General features: G+C 33.9%; 2 protein-coding genes across 2 annotated transcripts; one reads left to right on the forward strand and one right to left on the reverse strand.

Annotated features, from left to right (window-relative positions):
* Nucleotides 1–1,007: 1,007 nt before the first annotated feature.
* On the reverse strand, nucleotides 1,008–10,404 carry nup85 (nucleoporin 85). Its single transcript, XM_051888540.1, has 19 exons — nucleotides 10,227–10,404; nucleotides 9,890–9,983; nucleotides 9,635–9,792; nucleotides 9,463–9,533; nucleotides 9,340–9,383; nucleotides 7,739–7,808; nucleotides 7,531–7,652; nucleotides 7,316–7,450; nucleotides 7,059–7,181; nucleotides 6,848–6,979; nucleotides 4,405–4,511; nucleotides 4,240–4,323; nucleotides 3,940–4,005; nucleotides 2,823–2,974; nucleotides 2,474–2,591; nucleotides 2,272–2,372; nucleotides 1,695–1,846; nucleotides 1,382–1,471; nucleotides 1,008–1,291 (listed from the first exon to the last, which is right to left on the reverse strand). Exons 4-19 carry the CDS (start codon nucleotides 9,485–9,487, stop codon nucleotides 1,193–1,195), a joined length of 1,620 nt encoding a protein of 539 aa, XP_051744500.1. The 5' UTR covers nucleotides 9,488–9,533; nucleotides 9,635–9,792; nucleotides 9,890–9,983; nucleotides 10,227–10,404; the 3' UTR covers nucleotides 1,008–1,192.
* Nucleotides 10,405–11,338: 934 nt separating this feature from the next.
* sumo2b (small ubiquitin like modifier 2b) lies at nucleotides 11,339–19,547 on the forward strand. The gene is made up of 4 exons (XM_051888431.1): nucleotides 11,339–11,503; nucleotides 12,450–12,581; nucleotides 16,381–16,452; nucleotides 18,856–19,547. The coding sequence occupies exons 1-4, from the start codon at nucleotides 11,483–11,485 to the stop codon at nucleotides 18,916–18,918; spliced, it is 288 nt and encodes a 95-aa protein (XP_051744391.1). The 5' UTR covers nucleotides 11,339–11,482; the 3' UTR covers nucleotides 18,919–19,547.
* The last annotated feature ends 395 nt before the right edge of the window (nucleotides 19,548–19,942 follow it).

The raw sequence follows: 19,942 nt of genomic DNA on the forward strand, positions 1-19,942 counted from the left end.
GGTTGATGATGATGATGATGATGATGAAGATGCACTGCTCTGGTGTTTAATAATGATTACATCATGTGTACTGCGCCATTAAAGACTTCAAATGGATTGACAAGCACAAGTTTCTATCTTTTCTTTTCGTTTCCTGTTCATTATTTTTCACCATCGGTCATACAGAGACAATTTTCACCATCCCACTCAATTCAGATCAAGTCCTGACCAACCGTTATTCTCATCGACTATCCTGTTTCATTCAAAAATACGCCACAATAAAAGTGAAACGACTTTAAAGTCTGTGGAACTGCATTTGTAAGTTATATTGTCGAAACTGCAGCTGGTTTAAGATGTGTAGTAGTTGAAAAATACATGTTTGAGGGCGTCTAACCTGCTTTTCTTGCCGTAAACGACAGATTTCACGCCGCTTCTGAATTCCTGATGTTTTGCTCGTCGCCGAATCTGAATGATGACGGTTTATGGAGTGATATCGATATCTGTATGTCACAACTGTGCAGTAAAGGTCCGTTCAAGCAAAGAAAAATGTTAGCGTCATACCATCGGACGATAACGGTGTTTTTTTTTTGTAAGCGCGCGCTTCAGCTACGTTCCGTGAACGTAATTGCAGCGCGCGCGATTTTTAAGTAGGAATGATTCTGATTGGCTGTATCATTCATCAGTAGTTACAATATCGCTCTCAAAGTAATTTTTACAATATCGTTACTCTGTACGGTTATTGTAATCAGAACCGCTATTTTCTTTGAGATAAATGATTATAAAGTGTTATATTTAATGATTATATATAAATTATTGATTATATAGAACCTATAAAATTGTTATGGTTATTGAGTTTAGCGTGTGGGGACTTAAATCAACCAGCATGCAGAATAAACCATGTACTTATTAAAATATCAGTCCATTTTCTTGCACTAAAAACAATTTACATAAGTAAATACAGAGTCTTGCAGTTAAACAGGCTGTTTGAGTTGCTATACCTCAACTTCTAATTCAAAAGAACACAACTATTTTGTTTACCCTCACAAGAGCTTTATATAAAGACAAAACAAATACATGAAATATGAAAGGCATTTTTTGCAAATACTGGAAAATGTTTTTATAAAAGACATCACGTTTTGTATCCAAGTTTTCTGGATTATGTACAGGACACAAAGAGAGTAAAAAACAGTGTTAATTTGATGATCAGATGAATTTATGTTTCTATCGTTCCCTCTTTCACAATGGCCATGGCGAGGTTACGGGCCAAAGACAGTCGCAAGAGCTCTGTCTTTGTGGACTCGATATCTTCATCCTGAAACAGAAGAAAAAACAGCTTAGATTTACTGCTATACATTATACCAAGCAGCTCGTGTGTTTCTGGGACATTCTGGACGAGCAGTACCTGGTCTGTCTGGTTTGGTTCTTTAGTTCCTGAGTTCAGTTCCTCCAGACAGGACATGAGCTCATACGTCTGATCCACTGAGAAGATCACCTTTACATGCAAGAAAACAGAGTGATTCAAGCTAAATGCCAAATGGTCAACTTTTATGGGTTAAGCTGATGTTTACATTTAAATTTATGCATTTAGCAAATGCTTTTATCCAAAGTGATTTACAATGCATTTAAGGTATGTACTTTATCAATTCATAGTACAGACAGACAGAACTAATCAATGTTACTTTATGTTGTAATGATCGTGAAAGCTCTAATGTGACCTCTTTCTGCTCCAGCAGCGGCAGTGCATCGGTCAGCAGCGTCATCCACAGGCTACGCGGGGCAATCTTTGCCGTCATGAGGGACAGCAGGAGTTTGGCCGCCTCAGAGAAACGCTTCTCACCGTAAAGCCTGTGAAACTCACGGTACTTTCCTAAAAACACACACACGGTCATACATCTTATGGACTACAGACCTTCTTAAAGACAACCTTCATTTGTGACATGTTTCAGAGTGAAACAGGATATTTGACAAGAAAAACATGAACTTTATTCAATGGAATTAATTGGTGTGAAATGGGTGTTTCATATAGAATGAGTCAGAGCTGAATGTGCCTTTGCTAAAAACAAAAACGAATAAATCGCTTCAGTCATTGCTCAATATTAATACTTGAAGAGCAAGTTCTTACACAAAAGACAAGCTATGTGCAAATATAATGTGAATATAATGAATCGTTCAGTTAGTGCAGGAAAGCCGAATGAAAGCTGTGATAAACAGCAGACTGAAATATGACACAGACTGAATTATAGCAGCTCTTCAGATAAATCACATAAATGGCATTGATCTCTCATGCTGTACCTAAAAACGTCAGTCTGTCACTGAGCAGCATGGCAGGACCCAGATTATCCAACAAATCCAGATCTGTGAAAGAGCCTTTATTACTGTAATCCTGAAGAAACCTGCGCCAAACACACGGGTTAGGAAAAAAGAGCAATATAATAACTTGTGTATACCGGCAAGAGTATGTTAGACAGAAAGATAGATAGATAGTGTGTGTAACCTCTCAGAGATGAGTGTAGCAAAGGCAGCGTCTTTGGCTCTGATGCTCCAGGACAGAGCAGATCCCAGTCTGTTGTTCCTCAGAGCTCGTTTAGCCATGATTTTACAGATACTGCGCACTAAAACACACACATACTCTCTTACTTTATGTAGTTTATGATTTTATTAGTCTTTGACTATCAGCATAAGATACAGTCTTTACTGAAGAATATTCTGAAAAAAGAGTTTAGGCAGCCATTTAGGCAGAAGAGGACTGCCATGTAAAGTGATGAATTACAGTTTTTTGTGACTATAAATCTGTAATCGGTCATAATTCAAACTCTGTGTTTGAGGGTGTTGGCGTCGCTCACCCTGTTCACTCATCTGCCTGTCCTCACAGATACGCAGGACTTTAATGGCTTTGCGTTCGGTGTCGAGCGGGACTCTCTCGATCTGCAGCTCCAGATACACACGACCGAACTCAGGACAGTGATCGAAATAATCCACCGCCAGCTGCCACAGACTAACACACACATATGAGAAATACATCATCTTGAGCAGTTCATTACTGAACCAGATCAAAGAACATGTCAGAGCCATATTTATAAAAAAAAAAAAAAAAAAAAAAAAAAAAATTATATATATTCATAAATACATATTAAATTTTATCTATCTAAAATATAATAGCATATTTTGTATAGTGCTGTCAATCGATTAAAAAAAGTTAATCACGATTAACAACAGTTTTTAATATTTTTATATTGTAATAATTTCACAGTTACTCTCCAAATTAATGTAGAAACTTAAAAACTATTATATTAAATATATTACATTAATTATTATATTAATATTTAGTATATTTTGAATATTTGTTAAATAGCATCTTTTTATGAATGAAGGCCAGTATCACTGATACTAATGTCTCTATGAAATTGATTTTTAAAACATTAATTAATAATTAATTATTTAATTAAAATTAAACATTAATAGACATTCAACATTACAGTATAACTGAAAGCTATCAATTTCAATATTAGGCTTAAAAAAAAAATTTAAGTGAACTTTTATATTAGTCTTCACTGCATAAATTATAAGTTAAATATAGATTAATCCTTATTAAAGCTACAATTCTCTGTTACCTTTGCTCTTTGATGAATATTAATGTCAGACATCACAGCAACTGGTTTATTAGGCTGCTGTCACTTTAAGAGCTGCCGCTGCCAAACATGACGCGGATCTGACGCACATCTCATTTTCTCACAACTCTTTAAGTTCAAGATCATATTATGTAATTTTTTTTATTTATTTTTTTTTACATTGAAACGAGCATTTTCTGTCAAGCTGCTTTGAAACAATATGTATTGTGAAAAGTGCTATATAAATAAACTTTTGAATAAAATTGAATTGAAGTTGTGACCTAGACATGTTCTCATGAGATTTAACCCTTTAGTCATCAGTCTGCAGAGATAAATAATGTGTTTTAATCACCTGTGATGTGTGAAGAGACCTGAGGCATACTCCAAAACCAGAAACTCTCGCAGATTAGAGCCAAAACTACAAACGCACAAAACCAGAACAGCGTTACATGCATCACATCAACAAAACCTTCTCAAAGAGACACATGAATCTGTACGATTAGTTTAAAGGCACCATAACAGAGGTCATTTACATATAGAAGTAGCAAGGGTGGAAAATTATCATATAAAAAAATATGACTTTTTGTGTGCAAGAATCTTGACTAAGTGTACTACAAAGGTCTGAATGTAAGATCTGATGTGAGATACGCACTGGAGGTTGTGCGACTGCAGCAGTTTGCAGTGATCCAGCAGGTCCGTCAGATGAGCCACAAACCACCAGTTATTGAGCGCGATGCTGTGGAAACATCACGTGTGTGTTAGTTCAGAGGGTCTCTTCAGATGAATGTGTGTCTGTACTGAAAGAGCATCAACACACCTGCAGTCTTTGATCACCTGATGCAGGTCGAACTCAAACGCTGACAGCAGGATGATATCCAGAGGCTCCGGAGATGCCCGCGGACCCAGAAACATGTTCATGCTCGACTGCCACAAAAACACACGGTCAGTACAGGGTTTATAGACTCACACGCTCACTCAAATCAAGCTCAGATATCACTGCATGACTAATTCTCAGAGGTTCGTATGATATCGGGCAGCTTCACTCATGCTGTGTGTGTGCTGCATGCAGGGATATTATAGTTAACCAAAATTAAATAAAACAAAGAAACATAAGCCTGCTTTTAGGATATTACTGTGATGACAATTTGTACTGATTGACTAATTAAAATTAATTTATGGATTAAAATAGATTAATTTTCTTCATGCAAAATATAATTTCTTAATTTTCTTGAAGGGTGAAGCATGACCTGCACATGATTTATTATAGTTATTATATTTACATGGGTTATTATAGTTAACTAAAACCATTAAAACTTTGTTACTTGAAATAGAAATAGGATATAAAAATAAAAATTATTACCTTCTAAAAATGATAAAAACATACAACACGTTTACCAAAACTTTATCTAAAATAAAACAGAAAATATTAAATTATAAATACCAATACTACTATAACAGTATAGGCCTGTCACGTTCATGAAGTTTGTGCTAACGATTAATTGTCATACAGATAATTGCGAGTAACGGTTTAATTCTGTTTTGTTTATTTCACTTCACACAGTGTAAAGCCTAATATGTTTGGTTTTTTTATTTGGAATATAATATATGATATAATATGATACAATCTTGGCCCATTTACTTTAATGTTCTGATAATATAATATAATGTAATATAATATAATATAGGCCCATGTGATTTACTTTAATGCTGTGAAAATTAATATATAATATATGGTCCAAGATTATATTATATTATATTATATTATATATCATATCATATGATTTACTTTAATGTTGTGAAAATTAATAAAATATAATATAAAATATAATATAATATAATATAATATAATATAATATAATATATGGTCCAAGATTATATTATGTTATATCATATGATTTACTTTAATGTTGTGAAAATTATTATAATATAATATAATATAATAATAATTACTGCTGTCAATCAATTAAAAAAATTAACTCGATTAATTACATTTTTTCTGTGATTAATCACAATTAAAAACACAAGTTTTTATATGTTTTTAATATATTTTATAATGTAATAATTTCAGTTAATCTCCAAATTAAAACAACATAAAGCAACAACAAAGACAGTATATTTAAATACTTGTTTAATGGCATCTTTTTATGGTCAGTATCACTGATACTAATACAGCTAGATGTCTTGATGAAATTGATTTTTTCCCCAAATTTTAAACATGAATTATAGCCATTCAACATTATAGTGTTATTGAAAGCTATATCATTTTTTTTTTTTTTTACACATTCATTAGGCTTTAAAAATATAACTTTTAATTTAAGTGAACTTAGAACAATCCTCACATAAACCCATACCAAACAGTCTGCACTGCATGATTTATAGCCTAAATTAAATATAGATTAATCATTATTAAAGCTACAAAAGTTCTTTAGTCAAGAGCAGTGAGTAATTTTCTTTGATTATCCTCATTGACAGACAGCAATGGTTGCTGTTCCTTTAAGAGCTGCTGCACATGATGCAGATCTCACAAGCGTCCCACTTTCTCACAGCTCTTTACTTTCGTTTAAGACTCTTTCAAGGCTGCTCTAATGAGGATACTCGACAAAACGGATTATTGTACGTTCAAGCGTGACAGAGAACTCGATTCTGGCGCGCCGTCCATGCGCACGATGGCGCGCATCTTTCTGTGCGTCGTGTGTGTGACAGGACATTCACAGACAGCGCGTTCTCTTTTTCTCTTTTGGCGCGCTTAAATGGTTTAAAAGCATTTGCATGAATAAGAGCGTAATCATATATTGTAATGCTAGCCAAAGGATGACGGAAAAAAAGGGATGCTGCGTTAATTGCGTTAATATTTTTAATGCGTTAAACCAGAAAAAAAAAATTAATCGCATGCGTTAACATTGACAGCACTAAATATATAATATATGCAGTCTAATTAAACACATACATCTTCATTTCATATAAAGGAAGACCTTTGATCTTTGTGTGCTTTACAACAGTTTTTTTAATTTTTTTTTATACATTTTTAAAAAATATTTTTCATTCTTTACTCCCTGTAAGATTCTGTCTCTCTCCGCACCAGAAAAAAAAAAGGAGACACAATATCACACATTTGATTCATTTAAATTTCCCTTACTTGGACGGCAAAATGTAACTGAAATTTAAACTGCACAATAATTGTGCTTCTCTCAAATAATTGCGATTAGATCCGATTAATCAATAACTGTGACTGGTATTTAAATGAACACTGCTGCTCGTACCTGTGCGTAGTAGTGCAGATCGGGCGGTTTGATGGTGGGGTGCGTGAAGAGCAGCCGCGACACCAGGAAGTGATACCAGGTGCTCAGAAGCTCCTTCTGCTCCAGCAGAGCATCTTCATCCCCAACCAGAATCTGACAGAGACAGACAAAGTCAGGATGGTACAGCCTCAGTCTCTTTGATCAAAGGTCACCAGAGGTCAGGATTCTTCACCTTGCAGATGGTCTCTAGGTGACGGTTGCTAGCGAAGGTGTTGTCCTGGAGACTGCGGTCACACTCCTCGTGCCAGCTTCTCCATTTCACATCAAACTCGGTCAGTGTTTGAGTTCCTGTGGGCTGAAAATACACACACACATAATGTGATTATTTAGTTGTTACAGTGATTTTATGATAATTAAGGGTAAATCTCACAAAAACAGGTTATAGTTCAATCCTTTAATCATAGGGATGTTGTGTCCTGATGTACGTACGTTGAATATGGGCATGGTCTGTAACAGGACGTCCATGCGTCTGAACACAGAACTGCTTTCTGCCCGCAGAGACGCCTGTTTGGACAGCACCTGCCGGGCTTCATCCATCCGGCCCTGCAGCACTAAACTGATCACCTGCACAGAGACACAGATGCGTGAGGACGCCAGTGGTGATGCGTGAAGGATCTGGAGGTCAGAGGTCTCGCGCTTCATACCACGTCCCAGTAGGACTGATGTCGGGTGGGGCTGTCGCTCTGTAACACCTCTCTCGCTCTGGTGTCCACGTCTGACTTGTGCAGGCGCACCCAGTCCAGCAGGTGGAGCAGCAGAGATCCGGCTACAGCGTGACAACAAAACCCAGTCATGAAGAGCAGAGAAACTAAGATCAAATCTGAATGAGGACATGATCGCAGACGTCTGTACCTGGAGCTGCGTCGATGAACAGCACCTCACACAGGTTCCAGATCAGCTCGATAGCCAAGAGAATAGACACCTACAGACATCAGATCAACATTTAACTTCAGAATATTTCATTTGAAAATCAGTGATTTTACCCATCAGGGGCTGGTTAGATCATAATATTTTTCTTTTGCTCATGTGACATTGATTATGTCAGCAGAGTGAGATATTACTTTTTCTGATGAAAAATTACAAACATTTTTACTTTTAGAAACAAATGTTATTTAATTTTATAATTTTTAATCCATTTATTATTATTAAAATATTCAGAATGCATGCATATTACACCTTTGTTGTTGTAATCTAATGATTAATGTCTTTTTATAAAATAAAGCATATAAAATAATTAGAAAATAAGTGTTATTTTAGTAATACTGTATTAATATACTATTATAGTATTAATATTTTTGTAATCTAATGATTAGATTAATGACTTATCTTTATAAAAAACAAACTTAGAAAATTAGTGTTAATAATATTAATATACTATAATAGTATTATTATTGTTTTTGTAATCTAATGATTAATTCATAAAATAAAATAAAATAGAATCGTTTTATTTTAGTAATATGAATATACTATAATCATATTTATTAATATTTTGTAATCTAATGATTAATTAGAAAATTAGTGTTATTTTAGTAATATTAATATAATATAGTATTTATTAATATTTCTGTAATATAATGATTAATTTATCTTTATAAAAAACAAAATTAGAAAATTAGTGTTATTTTAGTAATATTAATATACTATTATAGTATTCATTAATATTTTGTAATGTAATGATTAATTTATCTTTATAAATTAAAACAGAATAAATATAATTTAGTGTTATTTTAGTAATATTAATATACTATAATAGTATTAATATATTTGTAATCTAATGATTAATATATCTTTATAAAATAAAACAATTAGAAAATTTGTGTTATTTTAGTAATATGAATATACTATAATATTATTTATTAATATTTTTGTAATGTAATGATTAATTTATCTTTATAAAATAAAATAAATATAAAGTAGCATTATTTTAGTAATATCAATATACTATAATAGTATTAATATTTTTGCAATCTAATGATTAATTTATCTTTAGAAAGCATATACAATAATCAGAAAATGTATGTTATTTTAGTAATATTAATATACCATTACAGTATTTATTAATATTTTGAATACATTTTTGTATTTTCGGTTTTCATTTTAAATTTAGTTTAAGTTGTAACCGTCTGTTTTATATTTGTGTTTGTCATTTTTTTTAATATTTCCATTTATTTTTTATTTCAGTTTTAGAATTTTAATATTATAGTAATTTTATTTCAGTTTGTTACCAATGCAACATTTCTAATTTTCACATCTCATATTTATATTTTATTTTGTTTTATTTCCATTAACGAAAGTGTTTTTAATAGTTTTAGTTGGAATGAAACTACTGTCATCCGTCACTCACATATCATTTATCGGACGATTAAACATTAAAATAATCTGCACTGGTCACGAGTTAGTGTTAAAAATACTCTATCTGTCAATTTAGATTTCATGTGAACTTCAGCATGTACCTGATCTCCATACTGTGACGCTAAAGACCCATCTTGTGTTAAAACTGAGAAGAGAAAAAGAGCATGATCAGCTGATCAAACGCATCATTCCTCATGTGTGAAGTGTGTCACATGACCGTTTACCTGCGTTCTGCTGAAGTTCCTCCATACAGGCTCTGATCACAGACCTGTAGTTTTTACTGATACTCACAAACCTGCAGGAAACAATGACAGATCAGCACAACAAATACACCAGGACTTTGTACCAGCAGCATGTGCTCCTGTTAAACATCCCGTTTGATGTCTGAGGACTCACTGTGGCTTCTTGTTTTTGCTCGGCACATCCTCTTTGATTTTCTGCAGCCCCACGAAGATGAGATGGGACTCATTGAAGAGTTTACGCAGGATGGGAGAGCAGATATCTTCATCTTTCCTCACGATGTGGACGAACGGAGAGCCCTGCAGACTTCAGACCTGAGCAGGAATACATGTGATGAGATCTCTGACAGTTTTCATGTCCTTTCACACACACTCGAACAGTCTTTCCAGAATTAATTTTGGATATTAATACCTTGTAGTTTGTAGTTTGTCTCATAAACTAACAGATCTCCAGGACCCCATTCAAAACCCAAGTGTCTCTGATGAAATCCGGAGCCAGGAATCAGCTGCAAGATATATATTTATGAACAAATAGCACTACCATTAATCATTCAATAATATATGAATATGCCGGTTTATAGTTTATACAAAATATATATAATGTTAGCCTACTTTGGAGCACCATGGTATATACCATACTACCTTCAGATACCATGGTAACACCACAAAACCTTATAAGTGTATCACATGTATATTCTTCACATATGCATACTTAAACCGTATATTAATAATCATATGCACGCACGTACCGTGGGACCGGGCTCCACATCCACCTCCTCCATCACACAGCGATATTAAATCCTCTTGAATAATAGTGAAAAATATAACTTTAAACACCTTTATGATCTGAACAACATTCAATACTTTCAGCGCTCAGAATCTAACGCCATGAGCCTGAAGGACCCCTGTAGCCTGCGCGGTTAGTACGACGCACTAAACGCCTGAGCAAAATATTGATCGACAATAAAATATAAATTATTATGCACTGTTTATATTAGTTTCCAGTTATGTGGATATTATTAGGAAACGCCAATTGTTTCAGAATTATCAGTAATGTTTAATAACAATACATACCAATCACAAATGTTTGTCATGTTTTCATTATGCAGAATAAAGGAGTAAAATAAGAGTGTTCTAACTTATATAACTTTTATTTTAAGGGCTGTGCTGTGATTTTTTCAATCATTAAAGCTTGAACTTGACTGTAATTAAACATTGTAATGTTTCTTTAAAAATAATAAACTGTTTTATATATGGTCCTGATAAATGTATTAATCTATCATTTCAATGGTATAAAATTATCATAAGATGTTTTATTCAGGATGTAGTGTAAATAATTTCACTTATTTGTTGTAGTGTAGCTCTTTTCCCTTACAGTCGTTTTGAATTATTAATAAATAATGGCTAATAAATTCATTATACTATCATTTCAAAGGTATATGTTTTATTCAGAATGTAGTTTGAATTATTTCACTTATTTGTTGTAGTGTAGCTCTTTTCCCTCACGGTCATTTTGAATTATTAATAAATAATGGCTGAGGTACATTCAGCTTGATCTGTGAATTACATAAAGAACAAAATGGCTTCCCTTCCCACTCCAGTATGAGGAGCAATGGATCATTATTCCCTCAGAATCTACACAACACTCAATGTACACCATTCTTATGGATTCCCTGTCATGTATATGATTGTATATGATATTTACTATAAAATAATCATTGTTTTGTGACATTTATATCATATTTGGTCCAACATTTTTTCAAGATAAGATGTTGTGCACGAATGCGCGTGCATGTTTCCCCGGCTCCCTGGTCTCGCGCATGACATCACCGTTACGCATCGTACGATGCTTGTGACCTGCACTGGCCAATCGCGACAGAGCGCGGAGAACGGACGCGCCGCTCGTGACCGCGCACGCCGGGCCTGTTTTTAATCGGGGGCGCGGACGTGCGCGTCCCCGCGGAGTCTTTGTGTGGCGGCGTAGAGAAGCGCAAATACAATAACCATGGCCGACGAGAAACCCAAGGTGAGTGGCGTTTAAAAATGAAGAGACAATTTATTATTAGTTACAGTTTAAGTCGTGTGAGGGGTTGTGAAAACATGGAAGGACGCAGATGGTTTGATATTTAATGTGAAATATCGCGCGTAGTGGATAAATCCTGTAACTGCCGCCTCAGAAACACCGGAAGAAGACGTGTGAACGCGCGTGGCGAGCTCGCACCGCGCGCGACACACATAGACGCATTCAAATAAAAATAATAAGGAGAAGTAATCAATTATCAGACATATATTGATAATATTTACGTGTTATATGTGATCGCTGAGTGTTTGCTGATTGGGACCTGACAGAAAGTAGTTTTCTGTTGGTTTGAGCTGAGGATGTGATTCAAATGTGAGCATCCATCACGTGAAGCACAGCAACTCAAGCACAACACTGCTAATAAAGCCACAAATAACACCACAAAGATGAACGTGCACGAGTCTGTTTATTACAGCAATTCATTTCCAAATGTAAAAGATATAAATAAACTGAAATTAGTGTGAAAAGACAATGAAAGGGACACACAGTGAGCAAGATTTATCCCGTTCCTTTTAGTTTATTTATAAAACCAGTTCAAATAAAGGATACAACTAGTTTCTACACTTACCACAATAGTCACATGTTAGCCTTTTGCTGCCCCTTTCCACGTTATTGTCATGTGATTATAGACAACTTGAACTCACATTCATTCTATTTTAATCATGAAACTACAAACGGTTCCTTTTATACGAATATATATATTAGTATAAAATCATTGTATAGAATCATACAGAATTTTCTGTGTATATTGTGTAATGGCTTTACTAATATGTCTGATATATTATTTTAAATTTTTTTACATGGAATAATTATAAATGTGATGCACATATAACATGCCAGGAAGAGTGATGTAAAATCTCATATTTGTACATGTGTGCTTTTGTTTTCTCAGGAGGGTGTAAAGACAGAGAACAACGACCACATCAACCTGAAGGTGGCGGGACAGGACGGGTCAGTGGTCCAGTTTAAAATCAAGAGACACACACCCCTCAGCAAGCTTATGAAGGCCTACTGTGAGAGACAGGTGAGATCATCACGCCACACACACACGTAAAATAAAGTCACAGTCACACACTCTCCTCGTGAGTTCTTGTCAGCTACAAGGATTGACAACTTACCATCCCGATAGCATTTTGTGTCCAAAATATAGAAGAGGTTTACACATGCCTGTCGTAATTTCTTCATTATTAAATTGAAGAAATACACAAGAATTTGCCTTGTTTATCAACACAAGAACAACAATAATACAACATGAAATATTATTAGAAATTAAGCTTTGTTCATTTTGGTTAATTCTGATTTCTAATTAAACTGCATTTATTATTTTAAAAAATATGTTTGTGTATAAAATATACAAAAGAGAAAGCAACTAATTATACTCTAACTGACAGTGTAAAATTCAGATAATAACAAGCCAAATCTCATTAAAAGAATCTACTGGTACGCAGTAGAGTGCATTAGTGCCTGCCACCTTTTTTAGCAGCACTTTTTCCATTCATTTCTCCCATAGGAATTTCAAAAAAATTATTTGTTAAAGCATTAGAAGCCATGAACCAAGTCAGCCAACTACAAGCTGAATCACAACACTACAAACTTTGATTTGAAGCAAAAAAGTATTTGAAAAAGGTACAAAGGTACAAGACTGTACTTAAAGGCACAATATGTAATTTTTCGCCACTCGATGTCGCGTATTCAAAACAAAGGCATAGCTCGATGCCGAGATTGAGTGTGGAATCATGGGAGATGTCCGGTGGAATAGAATCTGGATGGGACTCGGTCAGAAATCTTGTTCATGGATGAGATTATTAACGTTACTGTAGTAAGAAGCAGAGCAAGGTCGAGTGCTGTTGGAGCTGAATGAGGCTGCTGGGGCGATTGCTAATGAGAGACGAACGCGACACATGCCTCGAGAGCAGCGGAACTTTTATTATGCCGCAGTCGCCGCTTCCTCTTTTTCTGGTAATTCGTGTGTGGGGTAAAGCAGCACTGTTTATTAGAGATGCACCGATGTATCGGCCAACAATCGGTATCGGCCGATAAAAGCTACTATTATCACTATCGGCCATCGGCCGATTGTTTAAAAACGGCCGATGATCAGGGCCGATTATATACTGTCGATCAAAAGCGTGCGGAAAAACGTGTTCAGACTGCAGCTCATACATACTGTGTGGGAAGAAAATCACTCTTGTGTTGAATTTCTTCTTCTTCTTTTGTGATGCTTTTGTGATGAATTTTAAGGCATTAACAGTTATAAATAGTGACGCTAAAGCAGGCTCTTTTTGACCCTATGAATCACCCGTATTTCAAGCCAGGGTTGCCAGGGTCTGCGTTTTTATTTTTTGCTACATCAAATATTATTTGTAGCGCCTCCCGTCCAATAATCGCAAAAGGCTTTGTGCTTTGTTACTTCTGCTTGTTCAGAAATGGTTACAAAATCTTGATGAATTAAAAAATAACATCTTTCTCATAACATCATTTAAATAAACGAATATTCGAATATTCATTTTTTACGAGGCCAAATATTTGAATACAGTATTTTGGAAAAATGCCCATCCTTAGTAAGTACACAAGTCAACAAAATATATAACACTGTTCTAGTGGTTTTTGATTATTTTAATCCAAAAATCTTACATATTGTGCCTTTAACATTTTTTTCTGAGGGAAAGAACTACAATCCCATGAAGCATTGCAAACAGCATAATCTAATTAAAAACGATGAAGCGTGAAACATAAAACTCCTTATTTGAAAATGTTGATTATATATAAAAACATTTTTTTTTTAAGATTATTGCAAAATATGGATATATTTAAATATTTAAGTATTTTGAGTATAGGGAAATCGACTCGATTACATTATTCGCAGTGCTTCATGGGAGTGGGTGGAGATAAAGAACTATTTTGATGCGTTTTGCTTGTTTCGACTCCCTGATTGGTGGAATTTTGTACAGCATCATGGGTAATGTAGTTTTTCACCCGGAATTCCGCTGTTAAACATGATTATTTTGTAAATAAGTTGAAATAATGCGGGCTGACGGCCTCGTAGCTCACAGTAGCACTGGCTTTAAAGATTTATAAGTTATAGTTAAAAATCAATTTCCCTATGGAGAAAATGAATGGAGTTTTTACTACCGGAACCGTCTGTTGCACTCTGATGTTATTGTACCTCAGACCTGAATTTTTCATGATTGCATTTTTAAGTGTCCAATTTTGTATAATAAAAAATAGCTATTTTCACACTTATAAAAGAATGCAACAGCAGGACAACATGATTCAAGGATATGCTCAATAATGAAATGTCACCTAGGATACATAATTGAGGTAATAAAGGTTTTTTTTAGGCATGCATTTTATATTTTAAGCATAATCTTGGCATTTTTTTTGTCCTACGTTCCTTGGTCTCCTTTCCTAATTGAAACCGGTTTAAATTATATACATAAACGGTTAATAATGTTCTTTTCGAAATGAGAGTACACTATGATAAAAAGCTTTGATATATGAGATCATTTATTCAAAAACAGATGCAGTGGTAAACTAAACATTTGTTTGTATATGTACTTTTCACAAATGGCAAGAATCCATGGATGACTAATATTTGACAGATAATATTCCAGAGCATTGTTCAAACAAATCTGAGCCTGGTTTATTCCACCTGTTTGTCATTATAACAAAAATAAAAGTCATTGAGAGTGGATTGAAGCTTGACATATTCATATGAGTCTGATGGCTTACAGTAGTGCTCAGTCCGCAAGACGGTTACAGCCATCTGCACTAAAGCTCTTCAGCCTGATCAATAATTTCCTCAACAGCCTTACCGCCTGCTGGCTTTATCACTCCCTCATGTCCGGTTAATGGTCCTGCGCGTCCGGTCGAAGGTTTATTCCATGTCAGAGAGGGTTAGAGAACGAACAATGACTCTAATGTTCATGTGTGACAAAGAAAGACACACATGATCAGTATTTCTGCACAGTTCGGCTCCAGACATAAGCATGCGTACAGTACCAGACTGGCGTCTTCATTTCCATGGCCTCCTGTACACACACACACACACACACACACACACATACACACAAGCAGGCTTTATTAACACTGTAAACATACGAGGTTAAGATGCTCCTCGTGATCTTTAGGTCAGTAACATGTTTTCCTGGCAGAGGCAGAGGGTTTAATCTTATTGTGGCTCTGTAAGTTTTGCCGGCAGAAGTAGGACAGCGTTCACTTGCGCATGGGGAAGGAAGCGACCCTGCCCTGAGGAACTCCCTGTCAACAGCGCTGCCCGTCAGAAAACAAATATGAAGGCGTGAGGTTTCAGCTGATCTTTATCTGAGATGTTTATTTCCCTTTTTGGGGAGGAAGTTAAAAAAGATGCAGGATTCAACTCGATTCAACTGATTCATTAAAAAGAGCAAGTCTAACTGAGTTATTCATTCAGGATTCAGGATTTATTCAGTTTTCAGCAGGTAACTAACACTATTAAAAAAATTTTGTTAATTGAAATGACATTGCAATAAATTAAAAATAAAATATACATATTAGATGAAAAAATTTAACTTATTTCAATTAGTTGTCAAAGTAGAATTTCAAATTTTTAAGTAAAATTTTAGCACTCAAATTACTAACTAGTAATAAAATAAATAAAAACTAAACTGAAACTGAAATAAAAATAAATCAAACCTAAATAGTAATATTTAAAATAAACAAAAACTAATAAAAATGACAAAAGCAGTTAAAAAAATTACAAAAATGTTAAAGCTACGAAGTGATTTTCATTGTGGTGAATGGTGGTGTGAGAAACACTGGACTGATGTGCTCATTTGTTTTTGCAGGGACTGACAATGAGGCAGATTCGATTCCGGTTTGACGGACAGCCTATCAATGAAACAGACACGCCCGCACAGGTATGACATCACCGCGCTCACTGTCATTCTTACAACACTTTTGATTCTGAAGTAACAACACTGGACAGGTTTGTGTGGGTTATAGAGACCAAATGTCCCTTCAAGGATAATAATACCAGTCATTTTTGACCTTGTGGGGACATTTTTTTGGTTTCTATGAGGAAAACAGCTTATAAATCATACTAAATGTTTTTTTGAAAATGTAAAAATGCAGAAAGTTTTCTGTGATGGTTAGGGTTACAGGACAGAATATGTCATTAGCTCAGTATAAAAAATATTATGCCTATGGAATGTCCTCATAATGTAGTATGTAGTAATGTAGTGTGTGCGTGTGCACATGTGTTTTAGACCACATCAAATCAAAATTAACCCTATTTAGTAAAAGGTGAGTCTCACAAAGCCTGAATGTCCAGGTCATATTCTAAAGATACTTAAAAAAACAAAGCCCAATTGCATTGTTAATCATAATAAGCCTAAAAGCCTAGCCTAATTGCACTGTGACATTATTTTCATGGTAATTAAGTAGAACTCTGTTACATCAATTGCTGTAATGATAAAAATAGTATTTATAATTTTTTAAATTTAAATATATATTTTATATTCAATTCAAGTTTATTTGTATAGTGCTTTTCCACAGCTTTATATATGTGTGTGCGTGTGTGTGTGTGTGTTTATGATTTATTTATATATATATTTATATTATATAGGGCCCTATGAAATTCGTTTTATTTTTTCCCAAATTCAGATTTATTTTTATTTATTTATTTTTTCAAATTCAGTTTTTTTCTGTTGTCATTTTTCTGGATTCCATTTTTTTCTTCTTCTTTTTTTTCTTTTTTTTTTTTTTGGATTCCATTTTAATGGTTACATTAAATTTTAGTATTCAAAAAGCATGTCTAATTAATTGAAATAATAGAATAATAACAATTTATTAAAAGTTTAACAAAATTAAATTTTTAGGGCCTTAAGAAATTTATTTTCTCAAATTCTGTTTTATTTTTTAACTAATTCTGTGTTTTCTGTTTTAAGTTGTCTGAACTCCATTTTAATGGTTTATTTAAATTTTAATCATCAAAAAGCATGTCTAATTAATTGAATTCATAAAAACATGTATTATTTTTTATTTTAAATTCATTTGGAAATTTTTTTTTTTTTTTTTTTTTTAGAAATTCTTTCTCCGTTGTGTTTTTTTATTTATTTATTTTTTTCTGGCAATCAAAAGAAGGCATTTATCTTTTAATCAATAAACTTTTGTGTTGAACACAATAAATTTACTGTTAAAATTAAAACATGGAGGAAAATTTATGATTATTTCTTTAAAAAAAAGTGTTTTAATAATAATTTATTATTATTATTATTAGTGTTAGTATTATTATTGCATTGAGACATAGCTAAATTCTACTGTACAACAGTAATATATTTCTGTCACAATTTCTTCAAGTTAAACCAAAGTTTTATTTTGACGGGTTGCCGTGAAGACCTTTGAGTTTCTGTGTTTATGATGTGTCGATATTTTTTCTCAAATGAAACTGTAAAAAGCTCTGTAAAAGCATTGAATATTCTTTTTGTGGTTTAATATTAACAGACACTAGCCTATATCACAATTTGATTTAAGTGTACTGACCTACTTTTAATTTATTCATCAAAAAAATTACAAATTCCGTGACATTCCACACTATACAATAAATTCCGTTTTTATGACTGAATTCTGCGATTCCATCCGCGTTTTCTGCATCACGGAAATCATGGGGCCCTACATATAGTAATATTTGTAATACATTATATATAAAGAAAAATATTTTTATACTATTTTTAGTTCGATATATATATATAGAGAGAGAGAGAGAGAGAGAGAGTATTAGTACATATTGGTAGTGTTTATACTAATTTAATTTTTTAAAAAGTAGTAGTTTAATCTAGTGAGTATTATTATTGATAAAACTTATCCAATCATACACTACTTTTTATTATCCAATTAAATCATGATGGAAAATGTCCTGCCCTTATTTTCCCACCAAATATTCAATTTCAATTAGAAATTTAATGCATCTCATGTTGACTGTAAAGCTCAGGTGGTTTGATTTAGACAGAGTAGGCGTCATGCGTGCTCTTAGATGAAGATTCAGGCAATAAAACAGCAATAAAACAAGATTTTGTCAGAAATATTATAGAGCTCATCTCACCCACTGAATAAATCTGAGTTGACAGCATCATTGTACATTTGCATCATGGGATAAGAGTAAACTGTAATTAGAGTGGATAGGTGTCGATTTCACAGTCAACAGGACGTCTTGTGAAATCTGAATGAAGTGTCCTTATGTGACTCTCTACTGACCTCGCACCGCTTGTGTGTATTAATAATACTGAATAATAAAGACGTGACCTCATGTTATTCTTCCGCAGTTGGAAATGGAGGATGAAGACACAATTGACGTTTTCCAGCAACAGACGGGAGGACACATCTGAATCGGACGACTCTATCAAGCCCAACCCATCTCTCTCTCTCTCTCTCTCTGTTCCTGGTTCTCCCAGACCTCTCTCCTCATGGTTTTCTGTAACTGCTGTTGTATAGTGTTTTCAGTTCATCATGTTTTCTTTTGGTTTTGTACATAAAGGGTTCCTGCTACAATAATTATTGCATTGGGTTTGTTAATTGCCGTAAAATCTGACGTGTTAAGCCCAAGTTCTTGAACGAGTGATCGCTAAACTATCATGGAGACGGTCATTTGTGTATAGACCAACTAATACATGTTTCCCCTTAAGAATCATTGACCTGAGGATACGAGCCGTGTGGTTTCGCTCGGGTTCAGATATGAGCGCACAGGCTTTTTCGCAGTTATGACTGTGTTTCAAGAAATGTTCAGCTCTGTTGTACTTTAAGCAGATTCAAATTGATTTTCTGTTTTCCATTCAGACAATTTGGTTTTAAAACTTTTTTTTTTTTTTTTATTGTAGTGATCATGTATAGTGCAAAACTTGTGTTAAACATGTTTTGACTCGTACGAGGGAATTCATGTTTTGGACAAGTCGAGCATCTGTCTGTATTGTCTAATCTCTTGTTAAAATAAAATATTCTCTTTTTATCAAACTGCCAATGTGTTTTAGTCATTGACTGATTGCACTGAATGACACGCATCTTTAAATTGTTTTTGCGTTCCAAATAATATTGCACTGATTCTTGAGATAAGGGACAAAACATGTTTTGTTTTAAGTTTTTATTTCTTGGGTTAGGGTTATTATGAACAATCCAGTTCCTAAATTCCTTAATTCTCTACCCTCCTTTTTAATATTAAACATAGATAACCAATGTTCTTACATAAATCAGACATGATATCATGTAGTTCAGTTGATGTTTTAATTTAACACAGTGAATTGAAAAAAAGAATACAACATTTCTTTCAAAATTAACAAAAACCTTCACCTGACAAATATTGGCGGAGCTGACAAAAACTGACGGAGTTGACAAATACTGACTGAGTTGACAAAAACT

The sequence above is a fragment of the Ctenopharyngodon idella genome, chromosome 3, assembly GCF_019924925.1.
Source record: "Ctenopharyngodon idella isolate HZGC_01 chromosome 3, HZGC01, whole genome shotgun sequence".
NCBI classification, from domain to species: Eukaryota; Metazoa; Chordata; class Actinopteri; order Cypriniformes; family Xenocyprididae; genus Ctenopharyngodon; species Ctenopharyngodon idella.

Coding starts and splice junctions, on each gene's coding strand:
- sumo2b (XM_051888431.1), top strand. CDS start 11,483: ATGGCCGACGAGAAACCCAAG. Junction 11,504..12,449: donor TGGCCGACGAGAAACCCAAG/GTGAGTGGCGTT, acceptor TTGTTTTCTCAG/GAGGGTGTAAAGACAGAGAA. Junction 16,453..18,855: donor AAACAGACACGCCCGCACAG/GTATGACATCAC, acceptor ATTCTTCCGCAG/TTGGAAATGGAGGATGAAGA.
- nup85 (XM_051888540.1), bottom strand. CDS start 9,487: ATGGAGGAACTTCAGCAGAACGCAG. Junction 7,182..7,315: donor AGACCATGCCCATATTCAAC/GTACGTACATCA, acceptor GTGTATTTTCAG/CCCACAGGAACTCAAACACT. Junction 1,472..1,694: donor CGCTGCTGGAGCAGAAAGAG/GTCACATTAGAG, acceptor TTGCATGTAAAG/GTGATCTTCTCAGTGGATCA.